Source organism: Strix uralensis, chromosome Z, assembly GCF_047716275.1.
Source record: "Strix uralensis isolate ZFMK-TIS-50842 chromosome Z, bStrUra1, whole genome shotgun sequence".
Taxonomy (NCBI): domain Eukaryota; kingdom Metazoa; phylum Chordata; class Aves; order Strigiformes; family Strigidae; genus Strix; species Strix uralensis.
The window spans coordinates 14,689,527-14,716,653 of record NC_134012.1 but is presented as its reverse complement, the minus strand read 5'-3'; the positions used below and the strand labels follow the sequence as shown (position 1 = coordinate 14,716,653).

The 27,127-nt window shown below is 42.6% G+C and overlaps 1 protein-coding gene across 1 annotated transcript; it reads left to right on the top strand.

The window, feature by feature from the left end:
- Positions 1-132: 132 nt before the first annotated feature.
- LOC141938099 (betaine--homocysteine S-methyltransferase 1) lies at positions 133-26,977 on the top strand. Its single transcript, XM_074856600.1, has 8 exons — positions 133-222; positions 7,456-7,588; positions 11,711-11,829; positions 13,782-13,973; positions 14,568-14,715; positions 15,579-15,761; positions 20,718-20,946; positions 26,032-26,977. Exons 1-8 carry the CDS (start codon positions 184-186, stop codon positions 26,204-26,206), a joined length of 1,218 nt encoding a protein of 405 aa, XP_074712701.1. The 5' UTR covers positions 133-183; the 3' UTR covers positions 26,207-26,977.
- The last annotated feature ends 150 nt before the right edge of the window (positions 26,978-27,127 follow it).

The following is a 27,127-nucleotide window of genomic DNA, read 5'->3' as shown; positions in this document are numbered from 1 at the left end:
CCGCGGGGTCGGGGGCCGGGCCGGGCCGTGCGGGGCGGGGCGGGGGTGTCGCCCGCAGCGCTGCCCACCGCGGACCGCCTCCTCCCGGGCTATAAAAGCGCGGCCTGAGCGCTTGGGGCATCTGGAGTTTCGTGCCGAGCTGCGGGGGTGGACTGTGGCAGCCAGCGTGTCCGGGCGAGGAAGATGCTGCCGATTGGGAAGACCACGAAACAGGGCAAAAGGGTAATTCCCCCACCTCTCTCCCCGGCTCAGCCCCGGCCCCCTGCTCCCCGTGGGCCCCGTCCCGCGCCGCGGTCTGGCGTGGGGCCTGCGACGGGCGCCGGGAGAGGTGCCCCCTTCGCCGTCCGCCGCGGAGCGGGCACTGCCCCGGTGAGGCCGGGTGGTACGGGAGAGGCAGCCCCTCACCGGTGCGGCGGGAAGCGGCGGCAGCCCCGCAGCGGCACCGGGCGGAGCTCGGCTCTGGGCCGGGCCGCGACCCCGCTGCGCCCGGCCGCCGCCTCTCCCGCCGCCTCGGGGTCCTGCCCGGAGGCTCTCCTGGGGACCCGCTGCGGAACTGACACAACCCGCCAACTGCGCGTTAACCTCCCAGTAAGGTAGGCGGTATTTCTGCAGGTAAGGTCCTATTGTGAAAAGCTAAAGTAAAACCTTAATAATAACTATATCTACTCAGCATCGAGCCATTAAAGATATTTGGACACCGTTATGAGGTAGATGATTAGGCTGGTCTTAATGCTGTAACAGCTCACAGAATTTTTATTTCTCTGAGCACACAGGCTGGAGCCACCAAAGTTCAAACCCATTTTGCTTAATATTTTTTGATGTGCAAACTAAGCTGTGCTCGCAACACACTAAAACTGTAAATATTTTAATCATAAACCATCAGTGGATGGGATTTCTGTCTCCAGCATCCTGCCAACTCTATTTAAAAGCCCCAAATTGCTCTTGTCTTGATTTATATGACTGAATACCAACAGTGTTTGTAATATGAGCACAGCCTCCAATATATGCATGCCCTTTGCACCCTCATTTAGCTAAAGAACTAAGCCAGTATAAAAAGTTACCCAGGCACCAGCCATTCTGACCATTAAGGCAAACATACAGGCAATGTCTAAATCAAACTCTCTTGACATATACCGGTACTGCTACCCTGCACTGCTACTTGGGATGGTCAGTGAAATCATGTATTCTCTCTACTGTTCAGGACACTGTTATCATTAATAGGATGCTTCTTACTCAGAACTGGTTTTACTTGTTTTATGTGTAGCATATAAGTCTAGAATAAGAGAACAGAAGGATATGGGAAGAAGTCTCTGAGCTCTAGACCTTTCAGGTAGATCGGTAATAAAGGAAACAGGTGGAAAGGTATTTGCTCTTTTTTGGCACATACTCATGCTGTGACTGTAAAAGCCAGCAGAGGAGCTCTCTAAGACTCATTTTGGAGTGTCAGAAAGCAGCATTCTTTATTGCAGCGCTGAGCACACATGTGAATGGCTTCACAAAGGTGAGCGACACCTGTCAGTGCTAGGTTAACGGTTGGACTAGATGATCTTCAAGGTTCTTTCCAACCTAGATGATTCTGTGATTCTGTGACACCCGGATCTATAAGCAGCATCTTATACAGTGAGATTATGCATATTCATAACTTGTCTGAGAAATGAGATACATATGCATTAGATTTCCTGGAACTAATTACAATATCTGCATCCTAATTACGCATGCACTTTCTTGCTGGGTGGTGGTCTCAAGGGGTCCCTGGGGGTCATTGGTAGTCTTCCTCACCGTGTCTGCTGGTTGACCTCCGTGCTCATGCATGCTCACAAAGGTCTGTTTAGGAGGTGTTGTGCAGCTGTATTGTGTCTGGAGCTGGTTTGTTTTAATTTGTCCCATCCTTGTTCCTGTCATCTTCAAGAATAGGCCCCAGCTGTCACAGAATCACAGAATTGTCTAGGTTGGAAAAGACCTTGAAGATCATCCAGTCCAACCATCAACCCAACATTAACAGTTCCCAACTACACCATATCCCTCAGTGCTGGGTCAACCCAACTCTTAAACACCTCCAGGGATGGGGACTCCACCACCTCCCTGGGCAGCCCATTCCAACACCTAATAACCTGTTCTGTAAAGAAATGCTTCCTAATATCCAGTCTAAACCTTCCCTGGTGCAACTTGAGGCCATTCCCTCTTGTCCTATCGCTTGTTACTTGGTTAAAGAGACTCATCCCCAGCTCTCTGCAACCTCCTTTCAGGTAGTTGTAGAGGGCGATGAGGTCTCCCCTCAGCCTCCTCTTCTCCAGACTAAACAACCCCAGTTCCCTCAGCTGCTCCTCATAAGACCTGTGCTCCAGACCCTTCACCAGCTTCGTTGCTCTTCTTTGGACACGTTCGAGTAATTCAATGTCCATTTTGTAGTGAGGGGCCCAAAACTGAACACAGTCATCGAGGTGCGGCCTCACCAGTGCCGAGTACAGGGGCAAGATCACTTCCCTGTCCCAGCTGGACACGCTATTTCTGACACAGGCCACAATGCCATTGGCCTTGGCCACCTGGGCACACTGCTGGCTCATGTTCAGCCGGCTGTCAATCAACACCCCCAGGTCCCTCTCTGACTGGCAGCTCTCCAGCCACTCCTCCCCAAGCCTGTAGCGCTGCTGGGGGTTGTTGTGGCCCAAGTGCAGCACCCGGCATTTGGCCTTATTGAAACTCCTACAGTTGGCCTCAGCCCATCGCTCCAGCCTGTCCAGGTCTCTCTGCAGAGCCTCCCTACCCTCGAGCAGATCAACACTCCCACCCAACTTGGTGTCGTCTGCAAACTTACTGAGGGTGCACTCGATCCCCTCGTCCAGATCATCAATAAAGATGTTAAACAGGAGTGGCCCCAAAACCGAGCCCTGGGGGACACCACTCGTGACCGGCCGCCAACTGGATTTAACTCCGTTCACCACAACTCTCTGGGCCCGGCCATCCAGCCAGTTTTTCACCCAGCAAAGCGTGTGCCCATCCAAGCCACGAGCAACCAGTTTCACCAGGAGAATGCTGTGGGAAATGGTGTCAAAGGCGTTACTAAAGTCAAGGTAAACAACACCCACAGCCTTTCCCTCATCCAATAAGCAGGTCACCCTGTCATAGAAGGAGATCAGGTTTGTCAAGCAGCACCTGCCTTTCATAAACCCATGCTGACTGGGCTTGATCATCTGGTTGTCCCGCATGTGTTGTGTAATGGTACTCAGGATGAGCTGCTCCATCAGCTTCCCAAGCACCGAAGTCAAGCTGACAGGCCTGTAATTTCCTGGATCATCCTTCCGACCCTTCTTATGTATGGGTGTCACATTGGCCAGTTTCCAATCTGTCGGGACCTCCCCGGTCAGCCAGGACTGCTGGTAAATGATGGAAAGTGGCTTGGCGAGCACCCCAGCCAGCTCCTTCAGCACCCTCAGGTGTATCCTGTCAGGTCCCATAGACTTATGTATTCAAACCATTTTCTTCTTCACAAAAGCACCAACCTTCAGCTTTGTCCGCACATTGCAGAAGCTACATTGACATTCATCTACTTTATTCTCAGTAAAAAAAAGTCTTTAGCAAGACGAAAAAGAAAAATGTTAGCAAAGTGTTTTGATTTACAATACCACCTAACTTCAGACACCTCGCAGAAGGCAATTGCCATAAGTTCCCCCTAGAGGGAAGGGACAGAGATAGGCTTTCTCTTGAGAGCTCACTTAAGATCTGAATAGTTGTTTTGAGATTTTCTTTTTTCTCTCCACTGATGGAAAGGTAGGATATAGGTAGACCAAGTAGGCTTTTCGCTTACATGGTTCAGTAACATTCCTAACAGTGGTTGAGGAAATATCTTCGTACAGATATCTGTGCTCTTTCCATGGATAGATGTATGGACTATCTGGTGCAACTTCATTCATGGTAGCAAAAGTAAAGCAGTGAAAATATGTCTCAAAAAAACCTTGGTTAGCTTTTTACAGGTACTATTTCTTGTTATTTAATACCAGATATGTGTATTACACGTCACCTGACAGTACAATTTTGATCTGGATTAGACATGAGCACACAGCTCTAGGTCTCTGGAGCAGAACAAAACAATGTTGATGCTGAACTTAGGATACCTATATGATGGTTGAACCAATGGTATTTTACCCAGTACAGATAAAGTAAAAATGGTTTGAAGGAATGATATCGGACTTCTAATAAAGTTTGCAAAAAAAGTTATTTCCATTTTAAGTCAATCTGACCTGAAAAGTAAGTTTATATTAAGCACTTTGTGCTTTATAGTTATGTCACCTGCTATTACATGCCCTGATGCTAGGTTTAATATATCATAATATATTAAGATGCTGTGGTCTATTCAGTCATGGCTTATGCTGCTTCTGTGTATCAAAAGTGAAGATTATTTTAAAATGCAGCTTAAAAAAGCTGGAACTGTGAAGGAAAACTGCTGTTAAATGCTAGAAATGACTTGTTAAAAGAAAAAAATCTTTGTTGGCTGTGGTGCATTTAAATATAATATCTGTAGATGATGTCAACATGTATCTATTACTTAATGTTCAGTTAATAAGCAATGACTGAGGCTGCTTATGTGTTAAAGATTTTTTTTCTTCTGTGCTCCTGTTCTCTGCATATTAAACTTCTGAAGCAGGCTCTGTCTTGTCACAGATGAGTGGAATGTACCCCACTCAAAAGAGAGAAGCAGGAATATATTTTATTGAGGTAAAATAATAATTTGACAGAGTTCAATAAATTCAATGGAATTTAACAAAGTTTAACAGTGGTTTACCAAGGTTCAGTAAGTTTGATGGCAAGGTTCACCTTATTCATTATTGCGTGGAAGAAAAATGCAAAAGAAAATTGAGTTAGAATCGAGTTAGAATGATTCACACAGAGACTGGAGATGCAAAGGGTAAGGAAGACCCACCTGTTGAGTCATGAAGTTCGGAGTGGACCTTCTTGCCTTCTAAACTACTTAGGGAGCCTAGGTGCAGCCAGGTCCGATCTTAGTCTCAGACTTGGAAAATGGCTTATGTCTAATGGAATTACCTATACAAAGTTTATAATAATTAATATTGAGTAACTACATGGATTAGTAATGTTTTGTTAGTATTACTTCAGCATGCTATCAGTCACGCTGAGGGTCTGTTGCAAGTAAGGGGTTTCTCCACCTTGTGCAAGGCTCTCTTAATGTCAGGTAAGGAATCTCAAACTTTGAGAGTCATCCCTCCTCAAGAGGGGAGAGTTATCTGGTGTGCAGTTCAGTTGCAGTTCAGGGAGGACTCAAACTGGGGTCATGCAAAGATCTGTCAGTAAAAGGTCTCTCTGCCTCGAGGACCAATTTAGAGAGGCGTCCCAGCCAAGGGGAGATCACTGCCATGCAGCCATGCTGCCTATCAGGGAGAGCTCAAAGGTGACTCACTTAGGCTGTCGTATTTATGGAATAAAGTGATTGGCTCAGTCAAATTGCATACAATGGGAAAAGTATGCACAAGAATCCTTATACTCAGTCCTTATCCGTTGTTCCTTGATAAATGAGTCTTGGGAAATCCACCTGCATTCATGCATTAATTGCATGATACATGTTCCAAACTCATATGCATGGATGCTCACTGTGTCACTCTGTTCTTTTGTGGGGGGCAGGCAGAGGAATCTGGGACTCAACTAGTGATCTCTTGGGTGCCTTTCCCTGGCCCTGTTTGAGGCATTCTGTTACAACTGCAAATTAGTTATTTGCAAACACAGTCTTTACAAAGCCTCTTGACATCTACACTTAGAACAGAATTGCTGTAATAGGCTTGACTAGTAAACTCACTGAAAATTCTGAGTGTATGAGATTGAGTATTGCTGATTGAGTTTTGTCCTCGTCCTGCCAAAATAAAGCAAAAAGCTTGCACACTTTATTAAAGTCATGAAGTTAATCGGGTCAATATTTTGGCAAGCTCACAATGTGCAATGGAATATGATGCAGGGATTTGCAAGCCAAAACTTGGCCAAGCTCATGTATGTGCACAGCAGCACTGTACAGAGGAGTCCTGCCACCTTGCTGCCATGTCAGTGCCTGAAGCCAAAAATGCCAACCCTCTCAGCCAGGCTTCATAGCCTCCAAGTAGCCTTACAGTGCTGTGCTTGGTACTAGAACTGGCATAGTTGGCACAGTGCTGCTTCTTGTTGGAAAGGCATACTCTCATCCCACCTAAAGGGCTGTGCTGAGACGTCACAAGTGTTTGCCTTTCCTGGATGTATGGTGTGAGATAATTGAATTAATGAAGGAGAAATTATCAAGAAAGATAGTCTACTAAAGGTTGGAGGTTAAAATCCCCTTCCTCTCTGCATGAAAACCACACTCAACTCTGTGTCCACACGGCTTTTGTTTTTCCTACTCCCTCAGATTTCATCTGCTGAAATGCTAGGGTGCCAGGAAGAAAAGATAACCCTGGAGGGAAATTTCAGTCTTGCCTTTGATTAATTCTTTTCCTGTACCCACTACCTTTGTTAATGTAGTGGGTCTGCATTCATCCACCTTTTAAAGTAAATGGAATTATGGTTGTAATCTAATTGCAGAAATTAGTCCTATTTAGTGTAGTATCAAGGTACTTTTTTGAAAATTTGAAGAAGCCAATGAAGCAATTAAAGGAATACAAAAAATAATATGTATTAGGTGCACCATTATATGTTGTTCTCATGTTTCTCAATTTTATTAAAAAAAAAAAAAGTTACCACATTCCTTGTATTAGCATGGAGTTCAAGACAGAAGCAAAGTTAATCACAGGGTGCTGTAAGGTTTGCAATTTGTCATCTTAAAACATTTCAGGGCTGTGCAAAACAAGCAGAATTTTCTTTCATTTTGTAAGTCTAGGTAAGCAAACCCAGGCCAGTAAAAAGTCTGTCAGAAAGTGGAGGCCAGCATGTTGAGATGTGTCTTACTTGGTAGGAAAATGTTACATGCTTACTTTTCTATGATGGCTGTTTTGCCATCTTGTGTCACAAGCTACGTGTGCTGAGGCTCTGTCAAGATGACATTTGTAGCTAGAGAGGAAATGAGCTAATACAGAGGTCAGTGATAATAGTGTTTCATTTTAAGAATTGATTTCTCATCTATTTCAGGGAATTTGAGACACTGTTTTACTTTCACAGGAATGGAATTGGACCATTGACTTCTAGTTCTGGGGACTATACCTCTGGAAGACAACAAAAATGACTAATGAAAAGTCTTACATAATATATATGCACATAATATATATGCACATATATAAGCCTTATGTTGCAAAACAGACCATGTACTATTCTTTAAAGAGAATTTCAAGAAGAAAATTTATTACTTTGTATTATTATGGCAAAGATGTTTCTGGTAGCCCACAAATATTAGTCCACTTTGCAAATACAGAAGATTGCAACAAAGGCAAAAGAAGCCCACAAAACTGAAGAACTGTAATTGTTAACCTTTCATCCTGTTTTTTTCAGGGTATTCTAGAGCGCTTAGATGCTGGAGAAATTGTGATTGGAGATGGAGGATTTGTCTTTGCTCTTGAAAAGAGGGGATATGTAAAAGCTGGGCCTTGGACTCCTGAAGCAACAGTAGAACACCCAGAAGCAGGTCAGTTTTACTGGGAAATGGTAATCCTGTAATGAATGTAAACATGGTTGGCTAAATAATAAATATATAGGAACTTGTAGTAGTTTTTTAAATAGAAGTGTTCCTTGACTCTTCAGAATGACGCCATTAAGAACAGTCTAAGGCCGTGCAGACCAAATGCTCATCTTACCCCTTCTTCTGGCTCTAATACTGGCCAAAAGCAGTTGGCTGGGTAAGAACATGAGTAGTGCATATAGTGACACCTCTCCAGAATGTGCTCTCAGTCTTTAGTTATTTGAGCACAGGGATTTTTTGACCCAGATATGGTATCTTTGTATTTAATAACAATCAGTGATGTCTCTCTCATGGATTTGTCAGTCTGTCCTTCAGCTGATATAAAGCTGATTATTTAAAACAATGTGAAAAAGAATTCTGCAGTTAACTATCTGTGTTGTTGTGTTCTAATCATTCTGTGACTTTTATATTGTTATAAATTAATATAGCTTGTTTATTAATTCTTTCAGGAAAATAGCTTTTAATAAACAATGGAATGGAAGAGGAGTATTTAACATATTTGGCTCCACTGTGAAATGGGGAATGATAAACCTCATAAGAGTCTAAGAATTGCAATAAACATTTAATGGAGTAATTCTCTTAAAGAGGACAGAGACAAAATGAGCAATCATTCCATGTCTTCCAGCATAAAGATTATAGTGTTTAGCATAAATAGTGCAAAAGCAGATGGTATTATCTATTCATGTATGCTTCATTACAAGAAAGCATTTGCCCTAGTAATATCATGCGCACTAATCCCACAAGCCAATTCAGAATATCCTTGGGAAAAAAAAAAATTCTTTGTTCTAAGTGTTTGCCTTCCAAATTAGTCGCTTTCCTCTATACAGGGGAAGAAGGAATAGGAGAGGGAGATCTTAGCCCTCTCTATTACATTGCTTTGTACATTTGCTCGCCTGTTTATTCACCCTAATCCTTCTCAGCCTTCAAGTGTCACTTCAAGTGTAGCATGCTAACTTAGGGTCATGGAGATCCTTGGATAATGCAGAGCTCCAGCAAAGGTTTAAAGGGTGATGACCTAATTTGTTGGCTCTTGTCTCCCAAAAAGACATCCCATCACCACTCTCCCTGTTTCTCTCCACCTCTACCTTTGTCTGCCCTACACATTCCATCTTACAAATCATAGCACTTATCCCTCGCTCTTTATTTCCCCTTTGCTTACTTATTTTGCACATCAGAAGCCCTTGACCACATGTCCTTTTGGGAAGTGCAGGTCTCAGTCCATGGAGAATGCAAGACATTGCCTTACATAGGGGTAATTGCAGATGGCTTAAATTGGCACACAGATTTGCTTTAAATAAGTGATCAGTGGTCATAGATTAGAATCCAGCTTTCTAAGAATTGCTACTGATTTGCTAGAACATATTGCTCATGGCCGTAACATAGAAAATTTTATAAGCTTATAGGCTATTTATAAATACAGACTTCACTGGAAATGTGTTAATTTCTTTTCATGCAGTGTGCTGCCTCCCCTCTATTACTGCTTTTTTCTTCTGCATGCTCAAGGGTCATGTTACTTTGAAAGCAGGTGTAAAGAACAGAAGGAGCAACTGGCTGAGCCAGCTGGTGTAAGAACCATACAACTACCAGACGTTCTTGTCTTTGTAAGGAAGGAGGGAAAAGGAAGGAGGTTCTGAGAATGCAGCAAGGACGGGAGAGGGGAAAGAGTGAGTTGAAGGCCGTTATCTCCATTACAAGAGAGGAGAAGTTTTGCCAGGCTGACAAGTTTAGAAATGAGATCTAAATATTTCTTCAGAGCCAGATCAGGTTTTGCTCTGTAGTGAGCAATATGCATAGGCACTTATTGCCCCTAGCTCCAGTTATCTTAAGTCTGTGTCTTTTGTGAAATATCCAACTCATGGCGGATTGAAATGAAAACTCGGTATTATATATCTGACTCCTAAAATGCATCGAACTGTTAGTAATTGTTTAGCCTCATATGTGGCTGTTATCCCCATTTCTCAAATGCTGAAGAAACCACAGCTTCAGTAACATACTGAAAGCTACACAAGAAGAAAATAACAGAGTGGTTTGCATTTTTGGTAGTGCAGACTGCTGTGGGCTTGATAATAGTAGCGGTTTATTCTACTGGTTAAAAACATTTTGCCTGGGATTGAATGAGATTCAGGATGATACTTACAACACTATTCTTTCCCTCAAAATGTAGACCCATTCAAGTCTCCTGTTCACATACCTGATAGCTTGGGATATAAAGTTCCTTATTCATATGTGTTAATGTTTCATTTGCCTACCTATGTCACCATCCTTATTCACATAAATCCCAGGCATTCTTCTAGGAATGCAAGAACCATATTTAAAGAGCACTAACCATGGGAGTAAACAAATCTGGTTTATTATGGAAATGTCATAGAGCATTTGTGAAAATATTTGTGGATTCTTTTTTCCCTTTCCCATTTCCTGACTAGTTTTCATCAATGATTTCTCACTGATGAAAACTAGTCAGGATGATTTCTCATTTCTTCCCACAGAACACTAGAAACATAGAGAGACAGCCCTTTTAGTTGGAATTAATAGACTATTTTAACGCTGTAGGGAAAAGAATACTCACTGTACTAGGAATGTTTAGACTCTGCATAAAGATGGTAAGACTGAAATTTGATCCTGGTAGTTCAGGCAGATTCCAGGGACTTTTAGAACTCGTAGCTACAGTTGTAATCTATGTTCCTGGATAGGTCTTAGTGACTGCTCAGAAAAGAAGCATTGTGTTAAATCACAGTGTGGTTACCCAAGGCTGTAATTAGAAATGAATTACTGTACTAGTAGAGAAAAACAAGGGACACTACACTGTTCCTTCAATGAAAGCAGACGTGCTTGCATGTATGCAGATTGACTCTTGCTACTCAAACTGCTGTTTGAGCTTCTCTGGCATAGAAGGCTGTGTTTGTTGCAGCTGAAGGGAGTAATCTTATTCTCATGACAGATTCACACATTTCAGTAATGACACAAGTCGCCTTGTAGACAATGAGGTATGATAAAGCAGGACTTCAGGAAAACTTTTCCAAACATCTGCCACAGAAACTGCAGTGTTCTTATGTCTGTGTACGGTATCTATTATAATAAATTCCTGTATTTGCTATAAGCTGTTGAGCATTTCAACACTGTTTAACATGACCGGTAGTGTTCTAGAAATTATTATAATTATTGTTCTGTGGGTAGACGTATAAAAGCAATTGACCACTCCTCTTCTGTTCCTGCTGTGATGATTACAGTGTACTGCTTACAGCGATGAAGGCAGAACTACCATTACAGAGCCTGCTCACAAAGTCTTAATGTAGGAAACCTGCCCATTAAAAGTAATGCCAACCTTTCCTTCAAAAGAAGTGTTGGCTCTGTAGTAAAACCATCATGTGCTGACTTATGAAAAGAATTAAGTGTGTGTTGAGTCACTTTTCCGGAGCAACAAATAATCTTTTAATTAAAGGTCTATTTAGCAAAGTAGAGCTTTGGTTTTGACTGACTAGACTCAGCTAGAGTTTTGTAGGGGGAGAAAACTAGAAAATACAAAATAGAGGTAATGGAACACCATATTCTTCCATACAAATATCATCTTGCCCCTTAATTTGTTACCACGATACTTTCTTCTGTCTTCTTTTTGTAGTCTAGAAGCTAAGAAAATATGGCTTTTTCATTTGCTGATTTTCTTGTCTGGTATTCCTTGTTATGCTTTCATGTTCTTTTGTCAGATGTCTTCTTTCCCTTCCTAAACCACTGTGCAGTTCTATAAAATGAAATTGGGAGGTCTGAAGGACTGCAGAAAGCAGAGGATAGGCAAGGTGGCATGCAAAACTGAATCTGCTGATAAATTCAATAGAAATCGTCAGTAATTCTTAGAAGATAATAACTAAGGAGAAAGTTTTCTACCTAATGTAGAAAAGAAAGAAATTCTATGCAGACTGGAGTACTGCTTCTACTCTCTTGTAATGGGTCTTCTAGTAAACACAGTATCACTTATTTTACAGTAACATTACTTCAATAAACATTTAATTTGGGGATAACAACAGTAGTAACTATACCAAACATCTCTTCTTTGTCTCTCTTAATTCTTTGCAGTTCGTCAGCTTCACCGGGAATTCCTCAGAGCTGGATCCAATGTTCTGCAGACATTCACCTTTTATGCCAGTGAGGACAAACTAGAGAACAGGGGCAATTATGTAGCTGAGAAAATAAGTGTAAGTAAAACTCTGTTTTGATGGAGATGTGAAATAAATGGATCAATTTCAGAAGGTTTAGTAGAGAGATTATTGAGTACTTTCACATTTTGTCATAATAGTTTTGGCTGTATTTGAGGACCAAAGAATGAGATGATGCCATTTCAGGGTTTGGAATAGCAAGAAAGACAAGGTTAAAGGACGCCCACATCATATTTTTCTCATCTGAAGAGATTAGTTTACTGGAGTTTTGATACAAAGAATATAGAGAGGACTAAATGCACAGAGAGCAAAATCAGTGAAAAAAAGGAAATGCTTTAACATCCAGAGAAACAGATCAACTGCAAAAATGATGAAGAATCCTAGGGAATAATGAGTGGCTAATGAGAATGGAGTGTTTTTTAGAACCATGTCTTCAATAAAATAACAACTAAAAAATCCAAGGTATACACTGTGGCCAATATTCCCCTTCTCATATGTAAAGGCAACTGTTACAGCAACAGAAGTACCGTGTTGGTGTTTTCTTACCTCTTACACAAAGGAGTTGTAGGATGTTGGGTGTGTTCACTAGATGCAGGCCCCAGCTCCACTGGGACTTCTGGCACAAACATTTTTACGTAGCTCCTTTGAGACTAGGAGGTTTGCCATTGAGTGTTTTTCTTTGATCCTTTTCCCTTTGGTCCTATTTCCTATTTCAACCTCTGCAAAATAGAGAAGATTCGATAGGGGGCAGGGAGGAAGGAATATCTGTGTGTCTGTGAGGATATTCCAAGTCAGAAATTTGAACGATCTGGACACTAGGGAAACACTGGAGTCTTAATTAAGAGGTCTTATCAAAATGTCATATGAACAAATTTATCTGAAATGCTGTATCTTTACATTCAGTAGATTCGACATTGAAATGTCTGAAGTGGTAGTCCCAGAAACACAGTGCCTCTGGAACAAGGCATGCTGCAACTCTTGCTGCTATGCAAAATTACAAGAAGGGCTGGGAGAGCACCTGGTATTGGGAATGCATTGCAGAAAAGCTTTCAAGATTTATTCGCTGCCAGTTCTAGAAGCAGGTTCCCCCAGGCTTAAAGTGGTTTATGGCTCCACCTCCCAGAGTTCCCAAACATCTACCTGAGTACAAGCGCTAATAGAAGACAATCTGTCAGCGATAGCCTTAAAAATCAGCTGGGTCTTTTGACGTAGCCGTGTAAAACTTCAGCTGAGAGAAACCTGTGCAGATTCTAAGTAGTCCATGGGCTGCAGAGAAACCTGCTCTAATCAGTACTTGTTATCTATCCCAAATAATGATTCTTTCAAAGTCTTTTTTTTCTAGCTTAACCTCTTTTTTCACAAGCTATTCTAGTCATCCTGATTTAGGTATAGAGGGAATGTGTCTTTCAGTCTAGGTGCTTAATTAATCATGTACAGTGATAAGTTTTTCTTTACTATTCTTAAATTGGTAACTTTAACATCAGATAATTAATGATATACTTTTAATGCCTTAAATAACTCTGTATGATTATTATATCTTAAATTTTGAAAATTATCAAAATACTAAAATATGTTTAAACATTTTTTAAAATTAAAATTACTACATATTTTGTTTTCCATGCTCAAAATGTCAGAATAAAAGCATACACCTAAGTGTAACTAACTCATTTCCTAATAGGCAAAGAAAACTACTTCACACCAAATACTTGCTTTTTATAGACTATTTGTGTAAGGTGTACTAAAGGTAATATGTTTTTGTAGTATTTGATAATACGATAACTTAGAGGTGGCAAGAAATTTTTTTCCTAATATTTGATATATTTTTGAAGAATACTGATCTTCCTAATGGATATTATTTAAAAAATCCATTTAAATTATAAAAGAATATGAAGAAGACATTATGGCTTTTGACTCTTTTTGTCCTTCTTGTGCTCTGAAATTATATGCATATCTCTGACCTCATAAAACTGACATAATCTATATTTGCATAGTGCCAGAAAGTGAATGAAGCAGCTTGTGACATTGCAAGAGAAGTGGCTAGTGAAGGTGATGCTTTAGTGGCTGGAGGAGTCAGTCAAACACCATCATACTTAAGCTGCAAGGATAAAGCAGAAGTTAAAGCAGCCTTTCGAAAGCAACTAGATGTCTTTATGAAGAAGAATGTGGACTTCCTAATTGCAGAGGTAAATCTGTAGAAAAAGTACATGCCTTCAGCTGGCACAGTGTTAACTTTAAGATGTTTAGTCTACTTTAGGGAGTACAAGTATATGTTGCTTCCTCCTTTAAGTTTTTCTGTTATGCTTTTATGCCAGTAGTATTGTGTATTTTTCTACATGCCCAGCAGCATCTGCAGGCATCCTAGAATAGGACCTTGAAACCTAAATTTCTACCTCAGTCAAATCAAATTCTTCACTGGTAGAAAGAAGGTAGATAAATGTGATCTTGACTGGTTCCTATTTCCTCCCACACACTGTAAGCAATCAACCTAAGATAACTTTTCTAGATTAAAATAGTTCTTTGGGGATAAATCCCCAATTAACATCCTGTATGGACATTCTTATTCTGAAACAAGAGTATCATTATTTTGTATTTAGTTTTACTTACTAACTTTTTAAAATCCTTTTTTAACTGTGCGGTCAGTGAACTCAATTGAATTCTGTTAGTGTAAATCAGAAAAGAATCAAGTCATTGTATTGCTGGTGAATTTGGGGTTTGGATCAATGTGTTTATGCTTCATCTCCAAGAAACAAAAGTGGTCTAGTTTTAATTTATTTCAGTATTTTGAACATGTTGAAGAGGCTGTCTGGGCAGTTGAAGTTCTGAAAGAATCTGGAAAGCCAGTTGCAGCTACAATGTGCATTGGTCCAGAAGGAGACATGCATGGTGTGCCCCCTGGACAGTGTGCTGTCCAACTGGTGAAGGCTGGTAAGAATCTGTTTTAATATGCCCTTTAAAAGTATGGAACAAAGTAAAGTCCTTAGGTATTGAGATAATCTCAAGTAGGCAGCTTCCCAGTTATATCTAATAAAAGTTTTGACCCTGTAGAAATTTTTTTTGTGTGCTTTACTAGAGAGGTCTTGTAAAAAACATATGAAAATGCAGCTATAAAATCCTTGTTTACCAGGATGGTATTGGGAGCAATAGCCACAGGCAGCTGATACTGAATAGAGCAAAATCCTAAATCTACTCAAATTTGGTTACAGAGCCAACCCCAAATTCTGAAAACATAAGCAGAATCCAATCCTTTGATTCTCTGCTCGTGTTCTTAGAAATGTATGGAGCACAGTTCAAACCCAGAATGAGAGAATAACAGGATGAAAAAATTAATCTTTTTGCCTATCAAAGGCTGTGTTTTCTGCAGGACAAGGGGAAGGACAGAAGAAATTAATCAGGGGCGTAATGAATGATGGTACAGGGGTTTATCTTACCTGTTCTGAACTACTCTTTTCCTTTGGAGTTAGAGTTGAAATCCAAACGCAGAATCTGTGTTAGGAATCTGCTAGCTATTTGCATATGTGGCTGTACATAATTAGTCTTCACTGATGAAGCACTGATAAGAAAAACAACTGTATGAAGGTGAGAGGTGTGATTCATCATCAGGAAGGTAAAGAGGAGTGCAACTGAGATGTAAATGGAATGATCAACCTCAGGAGAGTTGAGGCTGGCTTCAGCCCAACCATAATGCTGGTGTAAAGATGAACTGCTCTGCTTCTTGAGTGCTGTGGCTAAAAACTTGCACCTCCTGCTTCCTGGGGAGATGTGACTTAAAGTTATTTTCCTCCTCCTAGGTGCTTCTATTGTTGGAGTCAACTGCCATTTTGATCCAGATATTTCCCTGGAAACTGTGAAACTGATGAAAGAGGGCTTGCAGGCTGCTAAACTGAAAGCCCACCTGATGTCCCAGCCACTTGCTTTCCATACACCTGATTGTGGAAAGCAGGGTTTTATTGATCTTCCGGAATTTCCCTTTGGTAAGACAAGGATATCTCTGTTTATTTTTTTTTATAATTGTCTGTTCCTTTTTCCCCAGCTTTTAGTAAAGCTGAAGCTGCAATGTGTCCTTCTATACAATAGGATGGGTCCCAGTTATCCTGTCTGGAATTTTCCATTGGGGGATTGCAGTGTAATATTAGATTAAAAATCATCTACATAGAGTACTTCAGTAGTATCACAGCATGTGACAGAAAGTGAAATTATGATGAAAAGTGCCACAACCTAAACTTAGTTAAAAAACTTAGTTCTTCCTCATGCTATAGAACCGTGTGCAGGACAGATATAAACAGTCCAAAGAATTGAACAAGAGCAAATACACTAAAAAATCCCCAGTGTTTTGGGTTGACATCTATCCCACAAGCCCTATAATGTTTACCTGCATAGGGATTTAATGTACAATGCACATGCAGAACTGGATATAGGTGCATGATTATTGCACTAATAATGGTTCAGTCTTGCAAGTGTAACTGACTAATATAAGTGAGATTAGAGAGAAACCAGAAGAGGGAATATGTTCTTTGATGTTGCTAACAAATGGATTGGCAGTTTGGAGATGGATTCATCATATGTATGCTCAGGAGAAATTCTACAAAGACTGAAAGATTTATCCACTTTATGTGTATATAAGGCTTGTGTATTTAGGGCTTATTTCCACCTGGGATGTAGAAGATCACATCCCTTTAAAATAAGAGGACAAAATCAGCCTAAACATTTTAAAATTGATTAGAAAAATGCTTTCATTTTTGGGCATCATACACTCTTCTTTTCAAGATCAGATTATAAAATAAAGTATTAAAACATTTTAAACTTGACTTTTTAGCAAAAACTTTGAGAGATGTGATTTTCCGAAATATTTTTTTAATTCCTCTCTTTACATAAACGGATGGTAGAGAATAAAGCATGAGCCTGAGGCATTCATTAAATAATAATAACATGTCTGAGTTCTGAAGATATTCTGGGACATTTAAAAGTGTTAAGAACTCATTTATCCTATTCATTCCTTTGTATAACTCCTCTGATTGCAAGCAAAAAAAGATAGAATGGATGCAGTAAGTAATCAAGTGAATTGAAAGACTCGCTCTTTGGTTTGTTATGGTTCTTGGCTTGTATGTTATAAGCAATCTGTATGAGATTTCAGCTTTCAGAAATTTTATGAGTCAGTTGGAGCAGTCTGGTTCTGTGAATGTTTTCAATACTCAGGAGTGACTGATCACTTGATGGCAGATAAGCAGTTTGGTAAATCATTGTTAAACTGACCCAGTTAACTCTTTTCTTGTGGAAGGCAATATGCACAAAGAGGTTTTTAGGTATTTGAAGTGTACATAACCTCTGTACAGGCCAACAAGATCTCAGTTTCTAGGAAAGTGCTTATTTTTTATTGGCAAACTCCAGCATCTAGATGCCAGCAGTATTTATTTCTCTGTAGAACTTTTTCCAGTTTTCTGTGTTTTCCCTATGTGTTACTGCAACTGCTCTGAATTCTCATAAGTTAAGCAAGGACAATGTTTTAGAAAGAAATGTCCTGGTCAGTCAAAGCATACCTAATTATCTCAAGAGTAGATATATAGAGGGGCTAAATCTAGGAGCAGGTTACAATCTTCTCATCAAAAATTGATGAAAACTTCAATCTCTCATTTTATTGTAAGTGTTAACAAACTGTTAAGCTATAGATATTTCATTCTGAATAAAACCAAGAAAAGAAATGCATTGACAGGCATGGAAAATAGAATATTAATTAGTTTTGAGAAGGGGAAAATCCCACAAAACATGATCTATGTAGCAACTTATTTTCATAGAATACTTTTTCTTTTCAATCAAAATGTTTCACCACATTTGTGGCTGGTTCTTATGGCGGGGTCTATCCCTGTTTCTTTAGAGAGGTTATGTTGTTGCCTTCTTTAGACTCCTGAAGCACAAGGACTGATTCATAGACTCATAGAATGGTTTAGGTTGGAAAGGACCTTAAAGATCACCTACCAGCCCCCCTGCCATGGGCAGGGACACCTTCCACTAGACCAGGTTGCTCAAAGCTCCGTCCAACCTGGCCTTGAACACCTCCAGGGAGGGAGCATCCACAACTTCTCTGAGCAACCTCTTCCAGGGTCTCACCACCCTCACAGGAAAGAATTTATTCCTTACATCTAATCTAAATCTACCCTCTTTCAGTTTGGAACTGTTACCCCTCATCCTATCACTACACTCCCTGATAAAATAGTCCCTCCCTGTCTTTCCTGTAGGCCCCCCTTCAGTACTGGAAGGCCACTATAAGGTCTCCCCGGAGCCTTCTCTTTGCCAGGCTGACAACCCCAACTCTCTCAGGGGAGGTGCTCCAGCCCCCTGATCATCTTTGTGCTCTCCTCTGGACTCACTCCAACAAGGCCCATGTCTTTCTTATGCTGGGGGCCCCAGAGCTGGATGCAGTGCTCCAGGCAGGGTTTCATGAGAGTGGACTTGAGGGACAGAATCACACTTCTTTTGATGCAGCCCAGGATACAGTTGGCTTTCTGGGCTCTGAGTGTACGTCACTGACTCATATTCAGTTTTCCATCCACTAGTACCCCCAAGTCCTTCTCCGCAGGGCTGCTCTCAATCCACTCATCGACCAGCCTGTATTTGTGGTTGGGATTGCCTCAATGCACATGCAGGACCTTGCACTTGGCCTTGCTGAACTTCATGAGGTTTGCACAGGCCCACCTCCCAAGCCTGTCCAGGTCCCTCTGGATGCCATCCCTTCCCTCCAGCGTGTCGACTGCACCACACAGCTTGGTGTCATTGGCAAACTTGGTGAGGGTGCACTCAATCTCACTCTCGGTATCCCCAACAATGAAGTTAAATAATATTGTTCCCAGTATGGGCCCCTGAGGGATACCACTTGTCCACTGGTCTGCACCTGGACATCGAGCTGTTGACAGCAATTCTTGGTGACCATCAAACCAATTCCTTATCCACCAAGTGGTCCTCCCATCAAATTCATGTCTCTCCATTTTAGAAACAAGGATATTGTGCAGGACAGTGTCAAATGCTTTGCACAAGTCCAGGTAGATGATGTCAGTTGCTCTTCCCTTATCCACCAATGCTGTAATTGCATTGTAGAAGGCCACCAAATTTGTCAGGCACGATTTGTCCTTAGTGAAGCCGTGTTGGCTGTCACCAGTCACCTGGTTTTCCATGTGCCCTAGTGTAGTTTCCAGAGGATTTGCTCCATGATCTTGCTGGGAATAGAGGTGAGACTGACTGGCCTGTAGTTCCCTGGGTCTTCCTTTGTTCCCTTTTTAAAAATTAGGGTTATGTTTCCCCTTTTCCAGTCACTTGGAACTTCACCAGTTTGCCAAGACTTCAAATATGGTGGAGAGTAGCTTAGCAACTTCATCTGCCAGTTTCCTCAGGACCCTCGGATGCATCTCATCAGGTCCCATGGATTGTGACAGGGTGGGTGATGGAGAAGATGAGGAGACAGTCTATACTATTCCCCTGGAGTTTAGTTGCTTATACAATACAAGTTGCTTATACAAGTTGCTTCTACATGCTTATACATGCTGCATTCTTGCTGTTGCTCATTTTGTATCAATTTTGCATTAGCTTTTTAATGAAACATGAGAGACAGGGAAATAATGAATTTTGCTTCTGATGCGTTCTCTCACATCTGCAGGACTGTACACAAGCTTACTTTTATTTAAACAGCCTTCTAAGATAGCTTCATCTGGTTTTCCTTCTGATATTAGATCATCTACTTTTCCTTTTCCAGTCTTTCCCTCTGAGTCCAATAATTTTCTGTTTAAGAACATTTAATTTTTTTTCTTCTGCATTTTATTTCCTGAACCTGTCTCTTAACTGCCCATTGGATTTAGAGTAGATCTGCTTTGTATCACCTTCTTGCACATTAGGCATTTCTGGGTAAGGACATAGGGAGAAGAATCCTACCTTTCTGCTGTGTTGCTGGAGCCTTACCTACCTCACCACGACTGCTTTGCCCAGAGGAGTGTTCAGTGCACAGACATCATGCTGCACTCACCTGATAACCCTGCTGGTTCGTGTCCTGAAGATGTGCATAAAGAAGTGAGAGGATTTTTATTCCTTTATCCCTGTATTTTTATTGCTTAAAATTTCTTCTTCAGTCCCTGGTCTTTTCAGTTCTGCCACTCTTGTGCCTCCTTCCATTTGAGGTGTACTTTTCTTTGTTCTTTTCACTTCCTATTCCTTCCCTTCCACAAGTACTTCCTCTCAGCTCTGTTATCCCTTCACTCTGCTCACAACCTGTAACAGGGAGAAGGGTTCAGAATAAAGATTACATCCTAACTTATCTACACACAGAACTTTCCACAAGGAACCAATGGTTTGAGGCAGCAAACTGCTTATGGCTGGGATTCTAAGTAAGGGATGGGCTAAGAAATCACTACAGATCCCAGTTGTCAGTGAAACAACTGGCTGCCACTAGCTAATCATGGAAAAAAAAGTTTAGTAAGCATTTCTGAGGAATAATGAGCAGGCTTATTTCTGTTGCAGGTAGGCTGATACCTTCTCCTTTCACAGATTAGAGTACTGTAATCAGATTTCTGAGATACTGATTGTTTATTAGGAACTCTTTGGAAATGTGGACGTAACATGGAAAGTACCCCAATACTCCAGCTAAGAACTCTGGCAGAATGGCAAGCATGTGACTTACGGCTTGATCAGTCTCAGCAGATATTAGGTGCTGTTTTGCAAGGCCGAAAAAGCTTACAACAAGCATATCTCAGCAGAGCACAGCAGAATCTGAAAGCTAGACTTCTGAAAGTTTGCATCATTAATTCTAGCTCAGGCAGTTCAAACATGTACATGTACATCTACAACCAATTTTGCAAACAGTGTGCAAGTGTTTTCACTACGTGATTTCTTACTAAAAAATGTGCTGAATTTGAATATGGTGGAAGCTTAAAATATGAATGTCTTTGCAGGTCTGGAGCCAAGAATTGTAACCAGATGGGATATTCAAAAATATGCAAGAAAGGCCTATGATTTAGGAATTCGTTACATTGGAGGCTGCTGTGGATTTGAGCCATATCATATCCGAGCAATAGCTGAGGAGCTGGCTCCTGAAAGAGGATTTTTGCCAGAAGCTTCTGAGAAACATGGTAGCTGGGGCAATAGCCTGAGCATGCATACCAAACCCTGGGTCAGAGCAAGGTATGTATATCTGACCTGGAAGGCACACCAACATGCTCCTTGCAAAGGCTTCTTTGGTCACAGAATCATAGAATCACAGAATCATCTAGGTTGGAAAAGACCTTGGAGGTCATCTAGCCCAACCATTAACCTAACACTGACAGTTCCCAACTACACCATATCCCTCAGTGATGGGTCAACCCAACTCTTAAACACCTCCAGGGATGGGGACTCCACCACCTCCCTGGGCAGCCCATTCCAATGCCTAACGACCTGTTCTGTAAAGAAATGCTTCCTAATATCCAGTCTAAACCTTCCCTGGCACTACTTGAGGCCATTACCTCTTGTTCTGTCACTCATTACTTGGTTAAAGAGACTCATCCCCAGCTCTCTGCAACCTCCTTTCAGGTAGTTGTAGAGGGCGATGAGGTCTCCCCTCAGCCTCCTCTTCTCCAGACTAAACACCCCCAGTTCCCTCAGCTGCTCCTCATAAGACCTGTCCTTCAGACCCTTCACCAGCTTCGTTGCCCTTCTCTGGACACATTCGAGTAATTCAATGTCCATTTTGTAGTGAGGGGCCCAAAACTGAACACAGTCATTGAGGTGCGGCCTCACCAGTGCCGAGTACAGGGGCAAGATCACTTCCCTGTCCCAGCTGGCCACGCTATTTCTGATGCAAGCCAGGATGCCATTGGCCTTCTTGGCCACCTGGGCACACTGCTGGCTCATGTTCAGCCGGCTGTCAATCAACACCCCCAGGTCCCTCTCTGACTGGCAGCTCTCCAGCCACTCCTCCCCAAGCCTGTAGCGCTGCTGGGGGTTGTTGTGGCCCAAGTGCAGCACCCGGCATTTGGCCTTATTGAAACTCCTACAGTTGGCCTCAGCCCATCGCTCCAGCCTGTCCAGGTCTCTCTGCAGAGCCTCCCTACCCTCGAGCAGATCAACACTCCCACCCAACTTGGTGTCATCTGCAAATTTACTGAGGGTGCACTCGATCCCCTCGTCCAGATCATCAGTAAAGATGTTAAACAGGAGTGGCCCCAAAACCGAGCCCTGGGGGACACCACTCGTGACCGGCCGCCAACTGGATTTAACTCCGTTCACCACAACTCTTTGGGCCCGGCCATCCAGCCAGTTTTTCACCCAGCAAAGCGTGTGCCCATCCAAGCCACGAGCAACCAGTTTCACCAGGAGAATGCTGTGGGAAACGGTGTCAAAGGCGTTACTAAAGTCAAGGTAGACAACACCCACAGCCTTTCCCTCATCCAATAAGGAGGTCACCCTGTCATAGAAGGAGATCAGGTTTGTCAAGCAGCACCTGCCTTTCATAAACCCATGCTGACTGGGTCTGATCATCTGGTTGTCCCGCATGTGTTGTGTGATGGTACTCAGGATGAGCTGCTCCATCAGCTTCCTGGGCACCAATGTCAGGCTGACAGGCCTGTAATTTCCCAGATCATCCTTCCGACCCTTCTTATGTATGGGTGTTACATTGGCCAATTTCCAATCTGTCAGGACCTCCCCGGTCAGCCAGGACTGCTGGTAAATGATGGAAAGCAGCTTGGCAAGCACCCCAGCCAGCTCCTTCAGCACCCTCGGGTGTATCCCATCTGGTCCCATAGACTTGTGTGTGTCTATGTGATGCAGTAGGTCACTGACTGTCTCCTCCTGGAATGTGGGGGGGGTCGTTGTCCCAGGCTCTGTCTTCTGGCTGAGGAGGCTGGATTCCCTCAATACAACTAGTCTTGTTATTAAAGACTGAGGCAAAGAAGGCATTAAGCACCTCAGCCTTTTCCTCATCACTTGTTACCATGTTTCCCCCTGCGTCTAACAGGGGATGGAGACTCTCCCTGGTCTTTCTTTTGCTGTTGACATACTTACAGAAACATTTCTTGTTATCTTTGACTGCTGAAGCCTGATTAATTTCTAGCTGGGCTTTAGACCTCCTGATTTCCACCCTGCATAGCCTCACAGCATCTTTGTAATCACTGTGAGTGGCTAGCCCCTTCTTCCAGAGGCTATAAACTCTCCTTTTCTCCTTGAGTTGCAGCCAAAGCTCCCTGTTCAGTCAGGGTGTTCTTCTCTGTCGCCGGCTTCTCTTACAGCACCTGGGGACCACCTGCTCCTGAGCCATTAACACTTCCTTCTTAAAGAATGTCCAGCCTTCCTGGACCCCTATACCCTTCAGGACCATCTCCCAAGGGATTCTGTCAAGCAGTTGCCTAAACAAGTCAAAATCAGCCCTTTGGAAGTCCAGGATGTCAGTTCTTCTGCCCCCTCTCCTGGCCTCTCTAAGAATAGAGAACTCTATTATTTCATGATCGCTGTGCCCTAGTCGTCCTCCAACCGCCACATCATCCACCAGTCTTTCTCTGTTCACAAAGAGGAGATCCAGCAGGGCACCTTCTCTGGTTGGTTCTCTCACCAGCTGTGTCAGGAAGTTGTCTCCCACACATTCCAGGAATCTCCAGGACTGATCCCACTCTGCTGTGTTGTATTTCTAGCAGATGTCTGGGAAGTTAAAGTCTCCCACAAGAATAAGGGCAAGCAATCATGAAATTTCTCAGAAGTGCCTGTAGAATATTTCATCCACCTCTCTGTCCTGGTTGGGTGGCCTGTAATAGACTCCCACTACAACATCTGCCCTGTTGGCCTTCCCCCTGATTCAAGCGCAAAGACACTCCACCCTGTCTTCACTACAGTTGTACTCAAAGCAATCGTAACAGTCCCTAACATACAGCGCCACCCCACCACCTCTCCTTCCTTGTCTATCCCTCCTGAAGAGCTCGTAGCCATCAACGGGCGCACTCCAGTCATGGGAGACATCCCACCATGTTTCTGTGATAGCCACTACATCATAATTTTCCTGTTTCATCATGGCTTCGAGCTCCTCCTGTTTGTTACCTGTGCTGTGTGCATTGGTATACGTGCACTTCAGATGGGCTGATGTTCCCAGCACCTTTTTGCATTTAGAGGTCCTAAGTCCAGCCTGACCTTTCACAGGTGTTACCACAGTTACCAATCCTTCAATATCCCTTGCATCTTTGTTGTGCTGCATGTCTCCATCCCTTGCCTCTACCGAGACAGCAGGGTGAGGGTCGTCGCTGGCACAACAGCCCGCAAACTCTGGTAATCTACCCTGGGGCTTACATCTGGGAGTTCCAGTTTTGTCCCATTCCCCCTTCAAGTCTAGTTTAAAGCTCTGTCAATGAGCCCATATAACTCCTGCCCCAAGATCCTTTTCCCTCTCTGGGACAGGTGCATCCCATCTGATGCCAAAAGGTCTGGCGTCCTGTATACTAACCCGTGATTGAAAAATCCAAAGCCCTGCCAATAACACCAGTCTCAGAGCCACAAGTTCATCTGTTGAGTTATCCTGTAATCTTCCTCATCCATCCCTGCAACTGAAGGGATGGAGAACACTATTTGTGCCCCTGACCCCTTAACCAGTTTCCCCAAGGCCCTGAAATCTCTTTTCATTGATTTTGGGCTACTCCTGGTAATATTATTGCTACCTACCTGAAAAACCAAGAGAGGGTAGTAATCCTTAGGTCTCACTAGAAAGGGAAGTTTTATCGTGAGGTCCTTCACTTGGGCCCCAGGAGGGCAGCGGACTTCCCTATGAAGTGGGTCTGGTCTGCATATTGGGCCTTCGACACCCCTCAGAATGGAGTCACCCACTACAATGACCTTTCTGGGGTTCTTTTTAGAATTGGTTTTAATACATGGTCTAGAACAACCTGGCCTTGATGGATCTTCATCTTCCTCCTTACTTTACTTATTTTCTTCATCCTTCTCTGCTTCATTCATAAGTTCCAGAGCCCCATATCTGTTGTGAAGGGACATCATGGAAGATGAGGGAGGTCGGGAGAGGATTTTCCTGCCTCCCTGAGCAGGGACCTGTTTCCAGCCTCCCCCATCTCTTAGGTCCCTTCCTCTGCCTGGTAGCAAGAGGGTGAGGGATCACCTGCCTTGTTTTGCTCCTTTTGCTTCATGGGTGCCAAGGTGCTACTCCACCAATCAATTTCCCTTTCGCACTCACTAATACTTCTTAATCTTGTGACCTCTTCTTTGGAGTTCTGCCACCAGGCTGAGCAGGTCATCCAGCTGATCGCAGCGCACACAGGTGCTGTCACTGCTGCCCTCTGGCAGGATTGATGGGCTCAGGCACTCCCTGCAGCCCGGGACCTGGACCGCTGCGTGTTTGCGTGGCAGCTCCGTCTGGGTCACCACGTTCTTTCTGGTGGTGGTTTTGACCCGAGTGGAGACCGGGTAGCTCAGTCTACTTGTGGAGGATGATGAGATGGCAACTAACTAAGATAAGATCTAGAGCCAGGAGAGGGACTATGCCTTGTCCACACACCCTGCCTGCGCGAACTGCTGCGCCATGCCCTGTTTGCCCGCCCTGTTCCCCGGCTCCCTGGGGGCTGCTCTTGTACCTGAGGGGCGTGGGGCGTCGTCACTCTGGTCTCTGCCCGCCCTGAGTCCCGCTGCCCTCGTTTGCAGCTCACTCTTCCCACTCAGGGGGTGCGGCTTGAGGCTCTCCCCCTTCCCTGGGCTTCTGCCTTCTCGGTTTGCAGTTTTGCCGTGGGTTTTTTGACGCTTTCAGAAGGGTCCCCCGCCACTATCCTCTGCTTCGGAGCCCCTGTCCTCAACAACATGCAGCAGACTGGCTTAACTGATACAGAGGTCCAAATACCACTGTAAACATTCTATGTGTTAATAATTTTGAAGAATTAAATCTGATCTGGGAACAGGAGAAGGGGTGAGGTGGCAGTAAGAGAGCTCCAGAAATTTTCATCCCTATTTAAGATGAAGATTTGGCCTGAATTAATGTGAAAGTAATTCATGAAAGTTAAGACCAAAAATTGACTGCTGTAAAACCACCCTTAATGGTGAGTGGCTTACAGTGTTCCTTTCAAGGATGAAAAGATACTTTATAACCATGTAGCACTTCATTGCATGCTTTCATTCATATTTCTGTATGTAAATATAAAGTAAGTCGGTGCAAGCTAGATGACTCTTTGCAATGGTCATTTAAGCCACCTTTCCTTTCATATTGTGAGGTGCTGGAAAAAAACCCTGAATTTCCTTTTCCTTCTTTAGGGCAAGAAAAGAATACTGGGAGAATCTGAAGCCTGCTTCAGGCAGGCCATACTGTCCTTCAATGTCAAAGCCAGATGGCTGGGGAGTGACCAAAGGAGCCAGGGAGCTGATGCAACAGAGAGAAGCAACAAGTGAACAACAGCTGAAGGAGCTCTTCCAGAAACAGAAGTTCTAATCCACTGCATTTGTGTAAATTGGGTAGACATTACAATGTGTAATGATTTATCTGCAGACCATCTCATGCTTCACAAGAAAATCTGTGAAAATGAGTACCCTGTTGATTTACCCATTAACATATAATGAAAGAGACAAAATGCAGAAAGAATATGATTACAGATTAAATTTGTCAAACTTTGATAATAAAATTCTCTGGACAAATAGTTTAGAGAATACAGTCGGAGGTTTGGATTCTGATAATTGAGCTTCTGTTAGCTAGGTGCCATTGATTGGGTAGACACAGAAATACATGGAAAGTAATAATTGGCTCAACTCATCTGTGGAAAGAGAAAAAGCCATCTATAAATATGGTATCAGTGGATTTGCGTTCCTTAGTCTGTTTTCAGTTTGGGATTATGTAGGAGCTTTCTCAGACCTCCAGATTTCTTAAGGACTACTTCAGGGACATGCAAGCTGCTTATGCTTCACACACAGTTACCTATAGTTGCTTTCTTGACTTCAAGAAAATAAAAGTAAACTGGAAAATACATCTTATAATTAGAATCAAAGGATAAGGAGAATGAGATCTTGCAGAAATTTCTTATATGCAGGAGAAAGGTTCAGAGAACTTTTAGGAAAGAAAAATGACAGGTAAATAACTTGCTGGTTTTGTCTCAAGGTACGATGTATTTACTCCTAGGTACGATAATATTTACTCCTCTGAAGACTAAAAGGCTTAAGAAATTATTCTGAAATTTTAAAAAAATCAAATAAATGACAAGTAATATGATGGAATAGTATTATATTATCTTCACACTTTAAATCATAACAGCTCAAAGAGAATAACATATCTCCAGTAAAGAATTAATTTTCAGATGATCCAGCTAGTTTCTGGATATCTCATTGGAAACACTTGGTTATCTCAAAATAGCACTTCAAA